The sequence below is a fragment of the Rhinatrema bivittatum genome, chromosome 2 (assembly GCF_901001135.1).
Source record: "Rhinatrema bivittatum chromosome 2, aRhiBiv1.1, whole genome shotgun sequence".
NCBI classification, from domain to species: Eukaryota; Metazoa; Chordata; class Amphibia; order Gymnophiona; family Rhinatrematidae; genus Rhinatrema; species Rhinatrema bivittatum.
In genome coordinates, this window is record NC_042616.1 from 242958412 (window position 1) to 242971534 (window position 13123).

Consider the following 13123-nt stretch of genomic DNA (forward strand, 5'->3'; position numbering starts at 1 on the left):
CTTTACAACGAAGGATCTGCAGAAAGCACGCGTAAACGGTAAACGCTCAACCTCCTACGTCACTTTTTAGTTCTCTGTCCCCGCCTCTCCGACTAGTAACGGCGTTCCTTGGTTACCAAGGCTACGGCTGACAGAGTGGCGGAACCGCGGGTGGTTGGGCGGGGAGGAGGAGAATCTGTGATGGACAGGAAGTGAAGTGAGGATGAGAATCTGTGATGGACAGGAAGTGAAGTGTGGGTGAGATTCTGTGTAAGACCGGAAGTGGCTCGGGGACTTTTTGCGGGTTTTTTTTTTTAGGGAGGGAAGGATGGCGACGGTGATGGGAAATTGCAGATTGTTTTCGGTGGCGGTGCTGGGGCTGCGGTTCCTAGGAAGAAGCTCTGCAGCAGTTTCTGCAGTGGACAGGTGGGTGAGCGATGCTGTGCTGTGCCCTGCGGATGGGGCAAGGCAGTCTTTAGCGAGACTCCAGGTCTGTCTCTCAGCTTTTTGAAATATGTAGCTCTTGTCACCTATTTTCCCTCTATTGATGTGCTGGCATAGCACTCTTTAGAGACAGAATGTGCTACCAACGGTTTCGTTCACTGAGCGGAAACTCTGTTTTCCTGGATGTGTATTTTCAGCTTGTATTATTCTTTTATAATATGAGTAAATTGTATGTTCTTTTTTTTTTCCACTTAATAGGAGGTCCTGCCTCTGCATTGTCAGAAATATACACAACACCACTTGGTGGGATGAGCATCTATCTGAAGAAAACAAACAGTTTCTGAAACGCTTGACGGCAGAAGAATACAAAGCTCAGACAGCAAGTAAATTGTGTCCGCTGAAAGATGAGCCTTGGCCTCGCCATCCCTGGGAACCAGGTAAGTTACAAAAATAAGATTTTAAGGCAGTAATTATGTTTACATTCCTGCAAGTCTTTTTGTCTGTGCTTTGTATATATTTTCTCCAAAATTTTAATGGGATGTGAGCTATTCTTGTTTTCTCTTTCCTCAATTAGAGGAATTGAAATAAAGCAGAAGGAGCTAATTAGTGATATATCATCCTGTTTGTTCCTTCAACTGAATCCTGGTAACTATTTAAATGGAAATGATATGGGGCCATGTAGTTGAAATTATAGAATATATTATCCAATGTTGTAACCAAGAGGAAAAAAACAATTGCATTTGGCAGAAGCTTCTGAAAATCTAGACATTGCATTATCTGGTTCCTTCCAAGTTAATGCAGTGGATCCCTGGTCTAGACTACCATTCTTCTCTTTAAAATGTAGCACATATCCATGATGCAGGACAGGAGAAAAATACTGAATAGTTATTTTTTCTGAACTTTACAGGCCAGTTCCCACCAGGCTGTGCTACTCTCTACCCACCATGCTGTGCTGCTCTCTAACCTGATTTTCCTCAGCAGCTAACAAAATGCCCAACACAGGGTTAGAATAACTCTGATAGATCAGTGATCTTGAGCATTGCAGCTTTCAAAGTAAACAAAATACATTTTAAGTTATTTTCTCTGTTGGAAGCATGTAATGCTACATTTGTGTGTATATGTGCATATATATCTATATAGGTAAAACACACAATTATCTAATATTATCTAACCTCTGTACAGAAACATAGAAATGATGGTTGAAAAGGACCCATGGTCCATCCAGTCTGCCCAGGAAACTTCCCATGGGAGTATCTGCTGTGCAGGTTACCCCATGTATCAGTCAGTGCTGCTTGACATACTATGTATATGGACTTGGCTGTAGAAGCAGTCCTGTGTTTTGTTTTTGCCTTAATGTCTGCGCATCAGTACTTCAGACTGAAAAAAAAAAAAGTAATGACTAGTGTTGGTTATCCCTGAATCCAAATTTCTCTTTCCCTCCATCCCTCACCTCCTTCCTTTTGAAACAGAGAACGATGTTGAAGTTGCATCAAAAGCATCAAGGCTTATTTGTTAAGGGTAGTAATCCATGTCTTCTGTTAAGGGTAGTAACTGCTGTTCAGGTTACTCCCATGCTTCAGTTTCCCACACCATAAAAGTCAGGGCCCTTGTTGGTTGCTGTCTAAATCCAATTCTACTTTTCCCCTTCCGTTGAAGCAGAAAGCAAATGTTTGAGTTGCATCAAAAATAACTAGGCTTAGAAATGACTCTCTCTTCCTGTGCTGCTGCTGCCAACCTCCAGTATTCAATGTCATGCATATTTTTGTCACATTTAAAGGAGACATTCCTGAGGGCATATTTAGGTTGGGGGAGGAAAAGTACATAACATAGATTACGTCGATTTTATTTTCTGCTGGAAAAAAAAAATACCCTCACAAAAAGCAGATGCAATTGTCCACCAGAAGTTTGTTCCCTTGGCAAATTTCAAAGCAAAAATATATGTGTACTTTCACTTTAAAAACTGATGCAAAGTTTGTGGGTAAAAGTACTTGTGGATTTTGTCCCAATGCAGATAACTTGAAAATTGCCCACTTAATTGAATAATTTGGTGTGATCCTGCTTTGATGAACGTCATTAAGTAAAATCTAAGTTATAATAAGGAGCAATGCATAAGTGATGACGTAGTTTGAATGTTCTGTGCCCTCATTTTTTATTTAAAGTTCCATGCTTTATACCTACAGTACTTGAATGTAAATAAAGGGGTAGATTTTAAGAGCCCTGCGCACGTAAATCCTGCCAGATTTACGTGCGCAGGGCACTGGCGCGCCTATTTTGCATAGGCCGCCGACGCGCGCAAAGCCCAGGGACGCGCATAAGTCTCAGGGCTTCGTAAAAGAGGCGAGAGGGGGCATGTCTGGGGGGCGTGTCGGAAGTCTGGGGGCATGTCCGGGGTCAGGGGGAGGTACGAGGCGGGTTTGGGGGCGGGCTGGGAGGGCGGTCCCGAGTCCTCCGGCACTGCGGCCTGTGCCGGGGATGGCAAGGCGGCGTGCGCAAATTTCGCCTGCTTCGAGCAGGCGTAACTTGCACAACAAAGGTGGGGGGGATTTAGTTAGGGCTGGGGGGTGGTTTAGATAGGGGAAGGTGGGGGGACGCGGCCTTGGAGGGAGCGGCCTCGGAGGGAACGGAGGCAGGCTGTGCGGCTCGGCGCGCGCAGGCTGCCGATTTTGCGCAGCCGTGCGTGCGTACTTTTTTAAGATCTACCGCAAAGCACTTTGAAATGTCTGAAAAGCAGAAATATAAATGTGGTCACCTATATCAATAAGTTCCAAATTTTTATAATCTGTAAAAACAGATGTTATGGCATCTACATTTGTTACCTTCTCCCCCCCCTCCTTTGAGTTCCTTGTATTAGTAACACAATGTCTTGGCTGGGAGGTTTTTGTTTTTTTAATCAGCCAAGTTGATAACTTACTGAATTTATTTGCATATCCATACATTTGTGCCTTAAACCCCCAGAGAGATAGCATGGCTCACTGATATAACAAATAATTTAGGAATTTTTTTAAACAGATTCCATTTCTTCCTTATGTATGGAATTTAGCATTTTAGCATAGTTCTTTTTGGCTGCCTCCAACAAATGAATAAGATTCGATATCTCCTTATCCTAAGCTTTATTTTTTTGAGCCACATAAATTTCTCCTCTCTCGTCACTGCTTTTCCCACCAACCAGAGCACATCAGATTTAATTTCTGGGGTAGTATTTAGTTCTAAATATAGTTGCCATTTTTCCCATAAGAGAGCCTTTAATTATCAGTAATAAAAAAAGATGGAAATCCCCATTTAAAAGTCCGAGACCTGGTAATCCATTCGTATAACCACAGAATTTGGAGCATGATCAGAGACAGAAAAACATCCAATGGTAGTTTGTTTTTCCATTGAAAATAGGATAAGAAAAAAATCTGTTTGAGAATAATAATTAGGAGGAGGAGAATAAGTGAAAGTAACTTGCGCGTTCCCCGTTTTCGCATGGAGACGCTCAGATCTGTTATTGCGGCCGTCCACAAGGGAGAATTTTTGGCTTCTTTGGATCTGACCGAGGCGTACCTCCACGTTGGAATTCGGGAGTCACACCAAAGGTACCTGAGGTTCATGGTGTTAGGGAAACACTTTCAGTTTTGTGCCCTCCTGTTCGGGCTGGCGACGGCCCCAAGGGTGTTTACCAAGGTTCTCGTGGTCGTCGCCGCTTCGTTACGGCATCAGGGTATACTGGTACACCTTTATCTCGACGATTGGCTGATCCGAGCAAAGTCGGAGACGTTATGCAAGTGAGCGGTCCGGTTGGTGGTAGAACAACTATAGGCGTTAGGTTGGGAAATCAACTTTCCGAAGAGTCTGCTGCAACCGACGCAGCAACTGGAGTTTTTGGGAGCCCGGTTCAACACGGCCGTCGGCAAGGTGTTCCTGCCACATCAGCGAATGCTCAATTTAATGATGCAGGTGAGAACCCTGTTGGGGCTTCCATTTCCCACGGCCTGGGATTATTAACAGGTCATTGGTCATATGGCTTCTACTCTGGAGATGGTACCGTGGGCTTTTGCGCATATGCGTCCTTTACAGAGAGCGCTTCTTTCTCGTTGGGATCACAAGTCCGAGGATTACGGCACGGTGCTGCCTTTGCTAGAGCTGGCCCGATCCAGCCTCGACTGGTGGTTGGTCCCGTCCCATCTCCTACAAGGGGTGGATCTGGAGCCTCTGCCTTGGTTGGTCCTAATGACGGATGCCAGTCTGACCGGCTGGGGGGCTGTATGTCAGTCCTGAGCGGTACATGGGACGTGGTCTGCACGTCAAGCCACTTGGTCCATCAATCGCCTGGAGACCAGGGCGGTCCGCCTGGCCTTACGTCGGCTACTTCCGTTGGTTCGCGGTCGAGCGGTGCGAGTTCTATCGGACTACGCGACCACAGTGGCTTACATAAACCGGCAAGGAGGCACAAGAAGTCGTCAGGTGGCGGACGAAGCGGCCTTGTTGATGAGCTGGGCGGAAAGGCATCTCGTCCGCATCGCGGCCACCCATATAGCAGGGGTGGAAAATGTTCAAGTGGATTATCTCAGTCGGCAGCGCCTAGATCCGGGAGAGTGGGAGCTCTCGACCGAGGCGATGTCTCATAACTCAGCGTTGGGGGATTCCGCGCTTGGACTTGATGGCAACTCGTCTAAACGCAAAGGCGGTGCGTTTCTTCAGCCGCAGGCGGGAGCACGGCTCAGACGGGGTGGATGCGCTGGTTCTTCCGTGGCCTCGTCACATCCTCCTTTACGTGTTCCCTCCGTGGCCCCTAGTGGGAAAGGTGTTGTGGCGCATAGAATCCCATCAGGGTCTGGTAATTCTTGTGGCCCCGGAATGGCCGAGACGCCTGTGGTTTGCGGATCTCGTCAATCTGGCAGTGGACGGTCCTCTGCGGTTAGGGCACCTTCCACATCTAATGCGCCAGGGTCCAGTATTTTTCGATCGAGCGGATCGCTTTTGTCTGGCAGCTTGGCTTTTGAGCAGAGGCAGTTGAGGAAGAAAGGGTATACCAAAGAGGTTATTACTACTCTCCTTCAAGTGCATAGATCCTCGATTACGCTCACTTATGCCAGGGTGTGGAAGGTCTTTGACTCATGGTGCGGCGACTTAAGGATTTCGCCTCGTCAGTCTTCTGTAGGGCATATCCTTACCTTCTTACAGGCTGGTCTGAAGAAGGGTCTGGCTTATAGCTCTCTTCGAGTACAAGTGGCGGCTCTAGGTTGTTTGAGGGGCAAGGTGGCCGGTGTCTCCTTGGCATCGCATCCAGATATTGTTCGTTTCTTGCGCGGAGTTCGGAATTTACGTCCTCCTGTCAGATGCCCCTGTCCTTCCTGGAGTCTGAACCTGGTCCTTTGTGGTCTTTGCATGGCCCCCTTTGAACCTATGAAGCGGGCATAATTGCGAGATTTGACTCTCAAGACAATCTTTCTCGTGGCCATTGGGTCGGCGCGTAGGGTGTCAGAGCTATAGGCGCTTTCGTGCAGAGAACCTTTCTTACGTATTGCGGATTCTGGTGTGTCCTTGCGCACGGTTCCTTCATTCTTGCCTAAGGTGGTATCGGCGTTTCATGTTAATCAGACTGTGGAATTGCCTTCCTTTTCAGAGGAGGGTCTTCGTTCTCCACAAGGTCGAGATCTGCGGCGTTTGTACTTGGAGGTGACTAACGAGTTTAGGAGATCGGATCACGTGTTTGTGTTGTGGAATGGTCCAAAGAAGGGCCTTCAGGCGTCCAAAACAACTATTGCTCGTTGGCTAAAGGCCGCTATCGCGTCCACGTACATCAGCTGTGGTAAGTCGGTACCTGATGGGCTGAAGGCCCATTCTCTGCGTTCGCACGCAGCTTCGTGGGCTGAAAGCCAGTTGGTGTCTTGCCAGGAGATTTGTAGGGCAGCCACCTGGAAATCCTTGCATACCTTTGCAAGGCACTATCGCTTGGATGTTCGTGACCCATCGGCTGAGGCTTTTGGGAGCAGCGTCATTCGAGCGGGACTCTCGGGGTGCCCCCCCATTTAAGGCGGCTCGGGTACATCCCAGCAGTCTGGACTGATCCTGGTACATACAGGAAAAGGAAAATTAGTTTCTTACCTGATAATTTTCGTTCCTGTAGTACCAAAGATCAGTCCAGACACTCGCCCTCAGCAAGGTTGAGTTAGGAGAGCCCGCTCGGGTTCTAGTGTTTTCTTACAGTATGATATTTCTTCCGGGTCTACCTTACCACTACACAGTCTAAGGTAAGTTGTTCTGCAGTTGTTGATGGTTTTAATTTTCATGGTGTTACAGGTCATTTTGTGGTTGTTTGTCGATGTTCTGTTGCTTCTTGGTCTAGTCAGTGGAGGTGCTAATAAAAAGGGGGATGGTTTCCTTCTGCTTTGATATCAAATATACTGAGGGATCGCAGGTGGCACACTGGTATATCTAGGGGGTGCCTTTCAGCTTTTCTCTGACTCCATCTGCTGGAGGGGGAGGCACAACCCAGCAGTCTGGACTGACCCTTGGTACTACAGGAACGAAAATTCAGGTAAGAAACTAATTTTCCTTTGGGCAGACAATAAGGGGGAGAGCTGTGGTATAGGGAATGGGGGATTGGTGGCAAGCAAGAGGAGGGGTTGGGCTGAAGGGATAAGAAATGGTGTACTAAAGGGGAGGAGTGAAGGGGGAGCTGGGAGCACAGGAGAAGAGCTAGGAGGAAGGGGCTGCTGGAAGAGGGGAGAGAAGAGAGGCCTCATTTTCCTTGCGGGAGAGGGGTGTTATGTTGGTGCCATCAAGCATTTGCTGGTTTTCTTGGTGGGGGAGGGCTAGTTGTGGTCGCGGAGTCTTCATTTTTGTGTGGTGATAGGGGAGAGAATTAAATTGGGGCTGTTGAGCCCCGGGCATTCTGTTTGGGGAATGTTATGTAACAAAACAGCCCTCTCACCCCACAAGAATTTTGAGTGGGACCTGACTTAGTATAAGAGGAAATGAATTTCTTTTTCTAGTGCTCTAGTGTTGTATTGCATGTAGAGTCTGGCTTCTTGGGGTTGCCATTTACGTTTTTGTCTGAATATTTTGTTTGTAATTTGTGATCCCTTAGTTTGTATTTGGTGGTGCTCATTTTGCATGCATGACTAAGATGAAGTATTCTGCTTAATCCATAATATATCGGGCTTGTGTGTCCATCAGTGCTCACGGACGTTCCTCAGCCCGCCCATAGATGGTGCTATAATGGCTCAAACAAGCCTTACAGCAGCCATGTGACAACACCAGCTACAAGAGGTACGAAGGAGAGCGGCCATTACAGGACAGGCAGAAGATAGCAGAGGAGACCCTGGCATGCCGAGAACGGAGCGTGTGCCGCGGGACACGCTCCGTTCGTGGCATGCCGGGGTCTCCGCTGCTATTTTCTGCTCAAGGCAAAAATTCAAGGCCCCTGTGTGCCGCGAGCGGCGCGCCAGGCCTTCATCTTCACCGCGAACGGTGCGGATCCCGCGGCATGCCAGTAAGAGAGAATGTATGTCGGGGAGAGTGTGAGAGAGAGCATGGGGGGATCCCGGTGAGAGAGAGAGAGAGTGTGTGTGTGTGTGTGGAGGGAGATGACAGAGAGCATGGTTGGTGAGAGGGGGTGGGGAGAGTGAGAGAGAGCATGGGAGGTAAGAGGGGGTGGGTGTGGGGATGCTTGAGTGTGGGTTTCAGAGAAGAGGGAGCCTATATGAGGGGAGGGGGATGCCGGTGAGAGAGGAGAGGGGGTGTGGGGGAGTGCGAGAGACAGCTTGGGGGAAATCAACCCGGTAATCATCTTCAGTGAGTCGTCATTAAGATACTGTAAAATAGTAAATGATGGCAGAAAAAGACCTAAGTGGTCCATCCACTGCTTTGTGCAGGTTACTCGGTTTCTTCATTTCCATCCTTTAGTCACTGGAGATCCTCTGTATTTATCCCGTGCCCTTTTACAAGCCACATCATTTCTAAGCTGTAATGTTTTGGTTTGAAAATGTGGAACAAATTCATTACAAAGGTCCAAAGAAGGAGTTGGACTCAAAAGATCTTATTGACCCAGTCAGAGACTCAGTAGAAACAAACTTCTCTTTGCTCTGCTTTAGCCAATTCCAATTTATGGGAAAATTACTTTTTTTTTTTTTTTTGTCTTTGTCATAATACAAATTGCAAGTTGAATTCTATGTTGCAATAGCAAATGATTAGTTTTATTTTTATACAATGTGCACTCTGCCCTGTGAATCTTCTGCTTAAGGCTCTACAGTTCAGTAGTGAACCAAGTGAACCTTTTCCCTTTATTTAAAAACCATCGTTTTCTATATTCTGTCAAAAACTGGCTTCATGTTCCTCTTTCCAATTTAGAGGCCTTAGTATTAAAATAGCAATCAGTAACTTCAGTCCACAAAATCATTAAATTCTGAAACTCTAGGCAAAACCTGAAATTGATGGACTATACATTTTGGTTTACTCCACTAGGTATAATTGGCATAATTATTAAAGGTGAAATGAATGAATGATCAGACTAAGGTTCAGCAGAGACAATGGTCTTACCCAAAAATTTTGATCTAATATATGATCTTTGCTATGGATCATTTAATTTACCCTATGTGTACAGCCTAATGTTTTCATCCCATTATGAAAAAGAAAAGACAACTTTAGAATCTAACCAATCAAAAGGAATATTAAAATCCCCCATAATAACCATATCTGAAAACTTGAAAAGATTTCAGCAATTAAAGACAGTGGCTCTTCAGTTTGAGAGTGAACTTTATTTGAGGAAGAATAGACCAAAAACAAATGCCATTATCATAGGAGATTTTATTTGCATCCGCCAACTTTCTAATCCTAAAATCTGGCACGTATTTCCCATTTTTCCCATTTTGGCTTCATCTTCACAATGATAATCTAATGGACCTTTAATACCCTACAGATAGGGAACCTTAATTTTCATTTTTATTCTTTATTTTTCCCCAGGAATTTATCAGGGTTTATTAGGACAAGTACAAAAACAGGAGAAAATTACGGGAAAAATGACTGAGTAAATATTGGAGTTTATTTTGGTGGACAGAAGCCAGGACAATAAAACAATATTAAGCAGATTCTCACACCCACCCACTCGGCAGCACCGCCATCTCTACCCTAATCCCCTGCCTAGCATGTCTCTCTTCCCCCTACCCCCAGGAACAGCGTTCATCCTTACCGGGTAGCTCCAGGTTTCTCTCTTCTTGGGCAGCAGCTTACTGAGGCTCCCATGCTCTGCAGCACTGCATTCCTGCCTTTGTGCGTGGAGCCTGCCGGGTATTGCTTCTGGTGGACAGGGCCTCCTTCAAATGTATTCTTGGCACCAGGCAGCAGACACTTTGGCTGCTAGGTGGGTGAGGAGGCAGGGCTTGAAACACAGCATGGGTGGCACTGGAGGGGTGAGGGCTTTCACTGGTGGGGGGGCAGGACTTGAAACACAACATGCACTTTGGCCCATACTTGATTCCAGCAGTGACTGCAGGCCTTGAAACGCTCATTTGAAGCTCGGGAGCAGTTTTTTAATCAACGTGAATATCAGTTTAAACTAATTGTTACCTTTTGGAAAAATCTGTGAATTTATGGGTGAAAATCGGTTTAAACTGAAAATGGACCCTACCGACAAATCACCAGAGTCACTTACCAAGCTTCCATAATCCCTAAAAAAATAAAATAAAATAAAAAAACAAAAAAAAAAGTTTATTGTCCATAGTCAAATCAGAGATAGCATATGATTTATTCTTTGCCAAATGGGCATTAATTAATGCTCCATAAAAAACATGAGAAGGAAGTATTTTTCAGAGGAAAGAAGTCTGGACAGGTGGGTGCTCTACCCAGTCCTTGCCGGTGACACTGTTGTAGTAACAGAGCGATAGCACTCTAGCTGCAGGCAGAAGAAAGGTGGCTCAGCTGGGAACAAGTGAAGGACATCCTGTTAGAGGGAGAAGGAACAGGAAGTTTTTGGGTTCAAGAAGACATCAAGAGTGCAGGCTGAACAATGACACAGAAATAGTCCCAATTGTTTGGGCACCATTGACCTAAAAACATAAGAAATTGCCATGCTGGGTCAGACCAAGGGTCCATCAAGCCCAGCATCCTGTTTCCAACAGAGGCCAAACTAGGCCACAAGAACCTGGCAATTAATTACCCAAACACCAAGAAGATCCCATGCTACTGATACCAGTAATAGCAGTGGCTATTCCCTAAGTAAACTTGATTCATAGCAGTTAATGGACTTCTTCTCCAAGAAATTATCCAAACTTTCTTTGAACCCAGCTACCCTAACTCCACTAACCACATCCTCTGGCAACAAATTCCAGAGCTTTATTGTGCGTTGAATGAAAAAGAATTATCTTCGATTAGTCTTAAATGTGCTACTTGCTAACTTTATGGAATGCCCCCTAGTCCTTCTATTTTCAGAAAGTGTGAATAACAGAGTCACATCTACTCGTTCAAGACATCTCATGATCTTAAAGTCCTCTATCATATCTCCCCTTAGCCGTCCCTTCTCCAAGCTGAACAGCCCTAACCTCTTCAGCCTTTCCTCAAAGGGGAGCTATTCCATCCCCTTTATCATTTTGGTTGCCCTTCTCCATCGCAACTATATTTTTTTGAGATGCGGTGACCAGAATTGTACACAGTATTCAAGGTGCGGTCTCACCATGGAGCGATACAGAGGCATTATGACATTTTCCATTTTATTAACCATTCCCTTCCTAATAATTTCTAACATTATTTGCTTTTTTGACTGCTGAAGCACACTGAGCTGATGATTTCAAAGTATTATCCACTATGATGCCTAGATCTTTTTCCTGGGTGGTAGCTTCAAGCACACTTCAGTATTTTACCTGTTTACATTTACACATGTCCTATGACCTCTGAAAGAGAGCTCTGGCATAATGCAAGTATGAAAAAGAGCAGTAAAATTACATTTAATCATACCCAACATAGCCTGGCTTATGAGAGAGGTTCATTCCTGTCATAGTATGTGCAAGACAAACAATTTAAACCCTGTACCTCCAGTTCTGTAAACATAAATTTTACATCTATAGACCCTCACCCACACCAACAATGGGTGCAGACCATTTCCATTTACAACTCACCATATAAAACACCCCTTGGGGACCCTTCAACTTATACAGTTTCACTGAAATTTGACATCATTAACACCTCAGCAAGACACTCTGTTAACAAATTTCATTGAGATCCATAAAGTGGAACAGCCCTGCAAACATAGCAATGTCCCCTAGAACACCAAAACACCTCCTATTGGGAAGTGCAGATTAGAAAACAAAACAAGCTGGACTGCTATAGATCCTTACACAGATGATACATGCTAATGGAATACCTCAGCCCCACATGCAAAGTGAGTCTCGCCAAATACAAAATAAGGGATCGCAAATTAGAAACAGAAATATTCAGACAAAAACTTAAATGGTAACCCAAAGAAACCAGACTCCACATGCAATGCAACACTATAGCATTAGAAATAGAAATGCATCAAGGGCTTGGCTGTGGACGAGAAGGGACATCAAGCCGTCCTGGTAAGAGACTCTGTGAAATTGAAACATCAGCTGAATACCATCTGTGTGAGCGCTAAGAGTGGGAGGAGAAAGTGAGAGAGAACAGCTGACCCAGAGTTCTCAACGTCATCACCAGGGCCCGGGACCTTAAAATCCCGGGGCACGCCGAAGTGCTGCCCAAGCCACGCATACTGAAGGGGCGCGCGCGGCTTAGATCAGCTTTGACGGCACTTGACCACAATTGATAAAGAATAGATTGGAAAATCTATCTTGTTAATGGGTCAGAAAAGGAAAGCGAGATTTGCTACCTCCTCACCAGCTACAGTCAAGATTAGGCTCCATGGACGCCCATGTAAATCGGCAGGGAACGCCTGTAATGGACAGTTTGCGAAGCACATCAGATGCCTTGCTAAGTCCAGGCAATGGGCCTAGCCCTCCACAACCTCCAGGAGCTACGAGAGAAGTACTACAAGTTGAGAGCGCATTGCTAAACGTGAGTAGACATGAGCCGCAACAGGCGTTTGCTGAGGTGATATCAACTCCCTGTCTGGAGGCAGGAGAGGACACAGTCGTAGTTAACATTGGTAATTCTCAGATAGACTCTGTGGATCCTGCCGATGTGAATCTTGGGGACTTGTGGAGAGTTTTGGTAAAATTGGATTCTAATTTAACTCAAGTTAACTCTTCTCTTTCATCTTTGGTGAATGTTAATAGGATATCTATAGTGAATCAGGGTAAAAGATTGAGAGAGGTAGAGTCATCTTTGAAAGAAATGTCTGAAAGATTAGTAGTATGCAAAATACAGAAAGTAAGTTTATTGGAGATAGTAAAATGTTACATCCTGAATTAGAAAATGTGGAAAATTTATTAAGAATTAGAACTTGAGATTTGTTTATTTTCCTGTCACAAGGTTACTATCCCCTAAAGAAATGCTAGTGAAATATTTAAAAGAAAATTTGATGTATGATGATAAAGATATACCATCTATTTCTAAAATATATTTTACATCGTGATCTAATAAGAAATCAGGATCAATTGATGAAAATACCATTGGCATTTCAACTTTCTTAGAAAAGTCAACGGATATCATAAATAGTAGGACAACACTTTTTGTATCATTTAACTTTAGAGTTATTATTAGAAAAATTCTTTAGGAATAAAGACCTGCAATTTTGTAGCCAAAAGGT

General features: G+C 44.9%; 1 protein-coding gene across 1 annotated transcript in view; it reads left to right on the forward strand.

Moving 5' to 3' along the window:
• Positions 1-251: 251 nt before the first annotated feature.
• MRPL3 (mitochondrial ribosomal protein L3) overlaps positions 252-13123 on the forward strand; it is a 186069-nt gene continuing 173197 nt past the window's right edge. Inside the window, exons 1-2 of the mRNA XM_029589336.1 lie at positions 252-405; positions 682-860. Of these exons, the coding sequence (XP_029445196.1) occupies positions 308-405; positions 682-860 (277 nt within the window). The 5' untranslated portion in view covers positions 252-307. The remainder of the gene's footprint in view (positions 406-681; positions 861-13123) is intronic.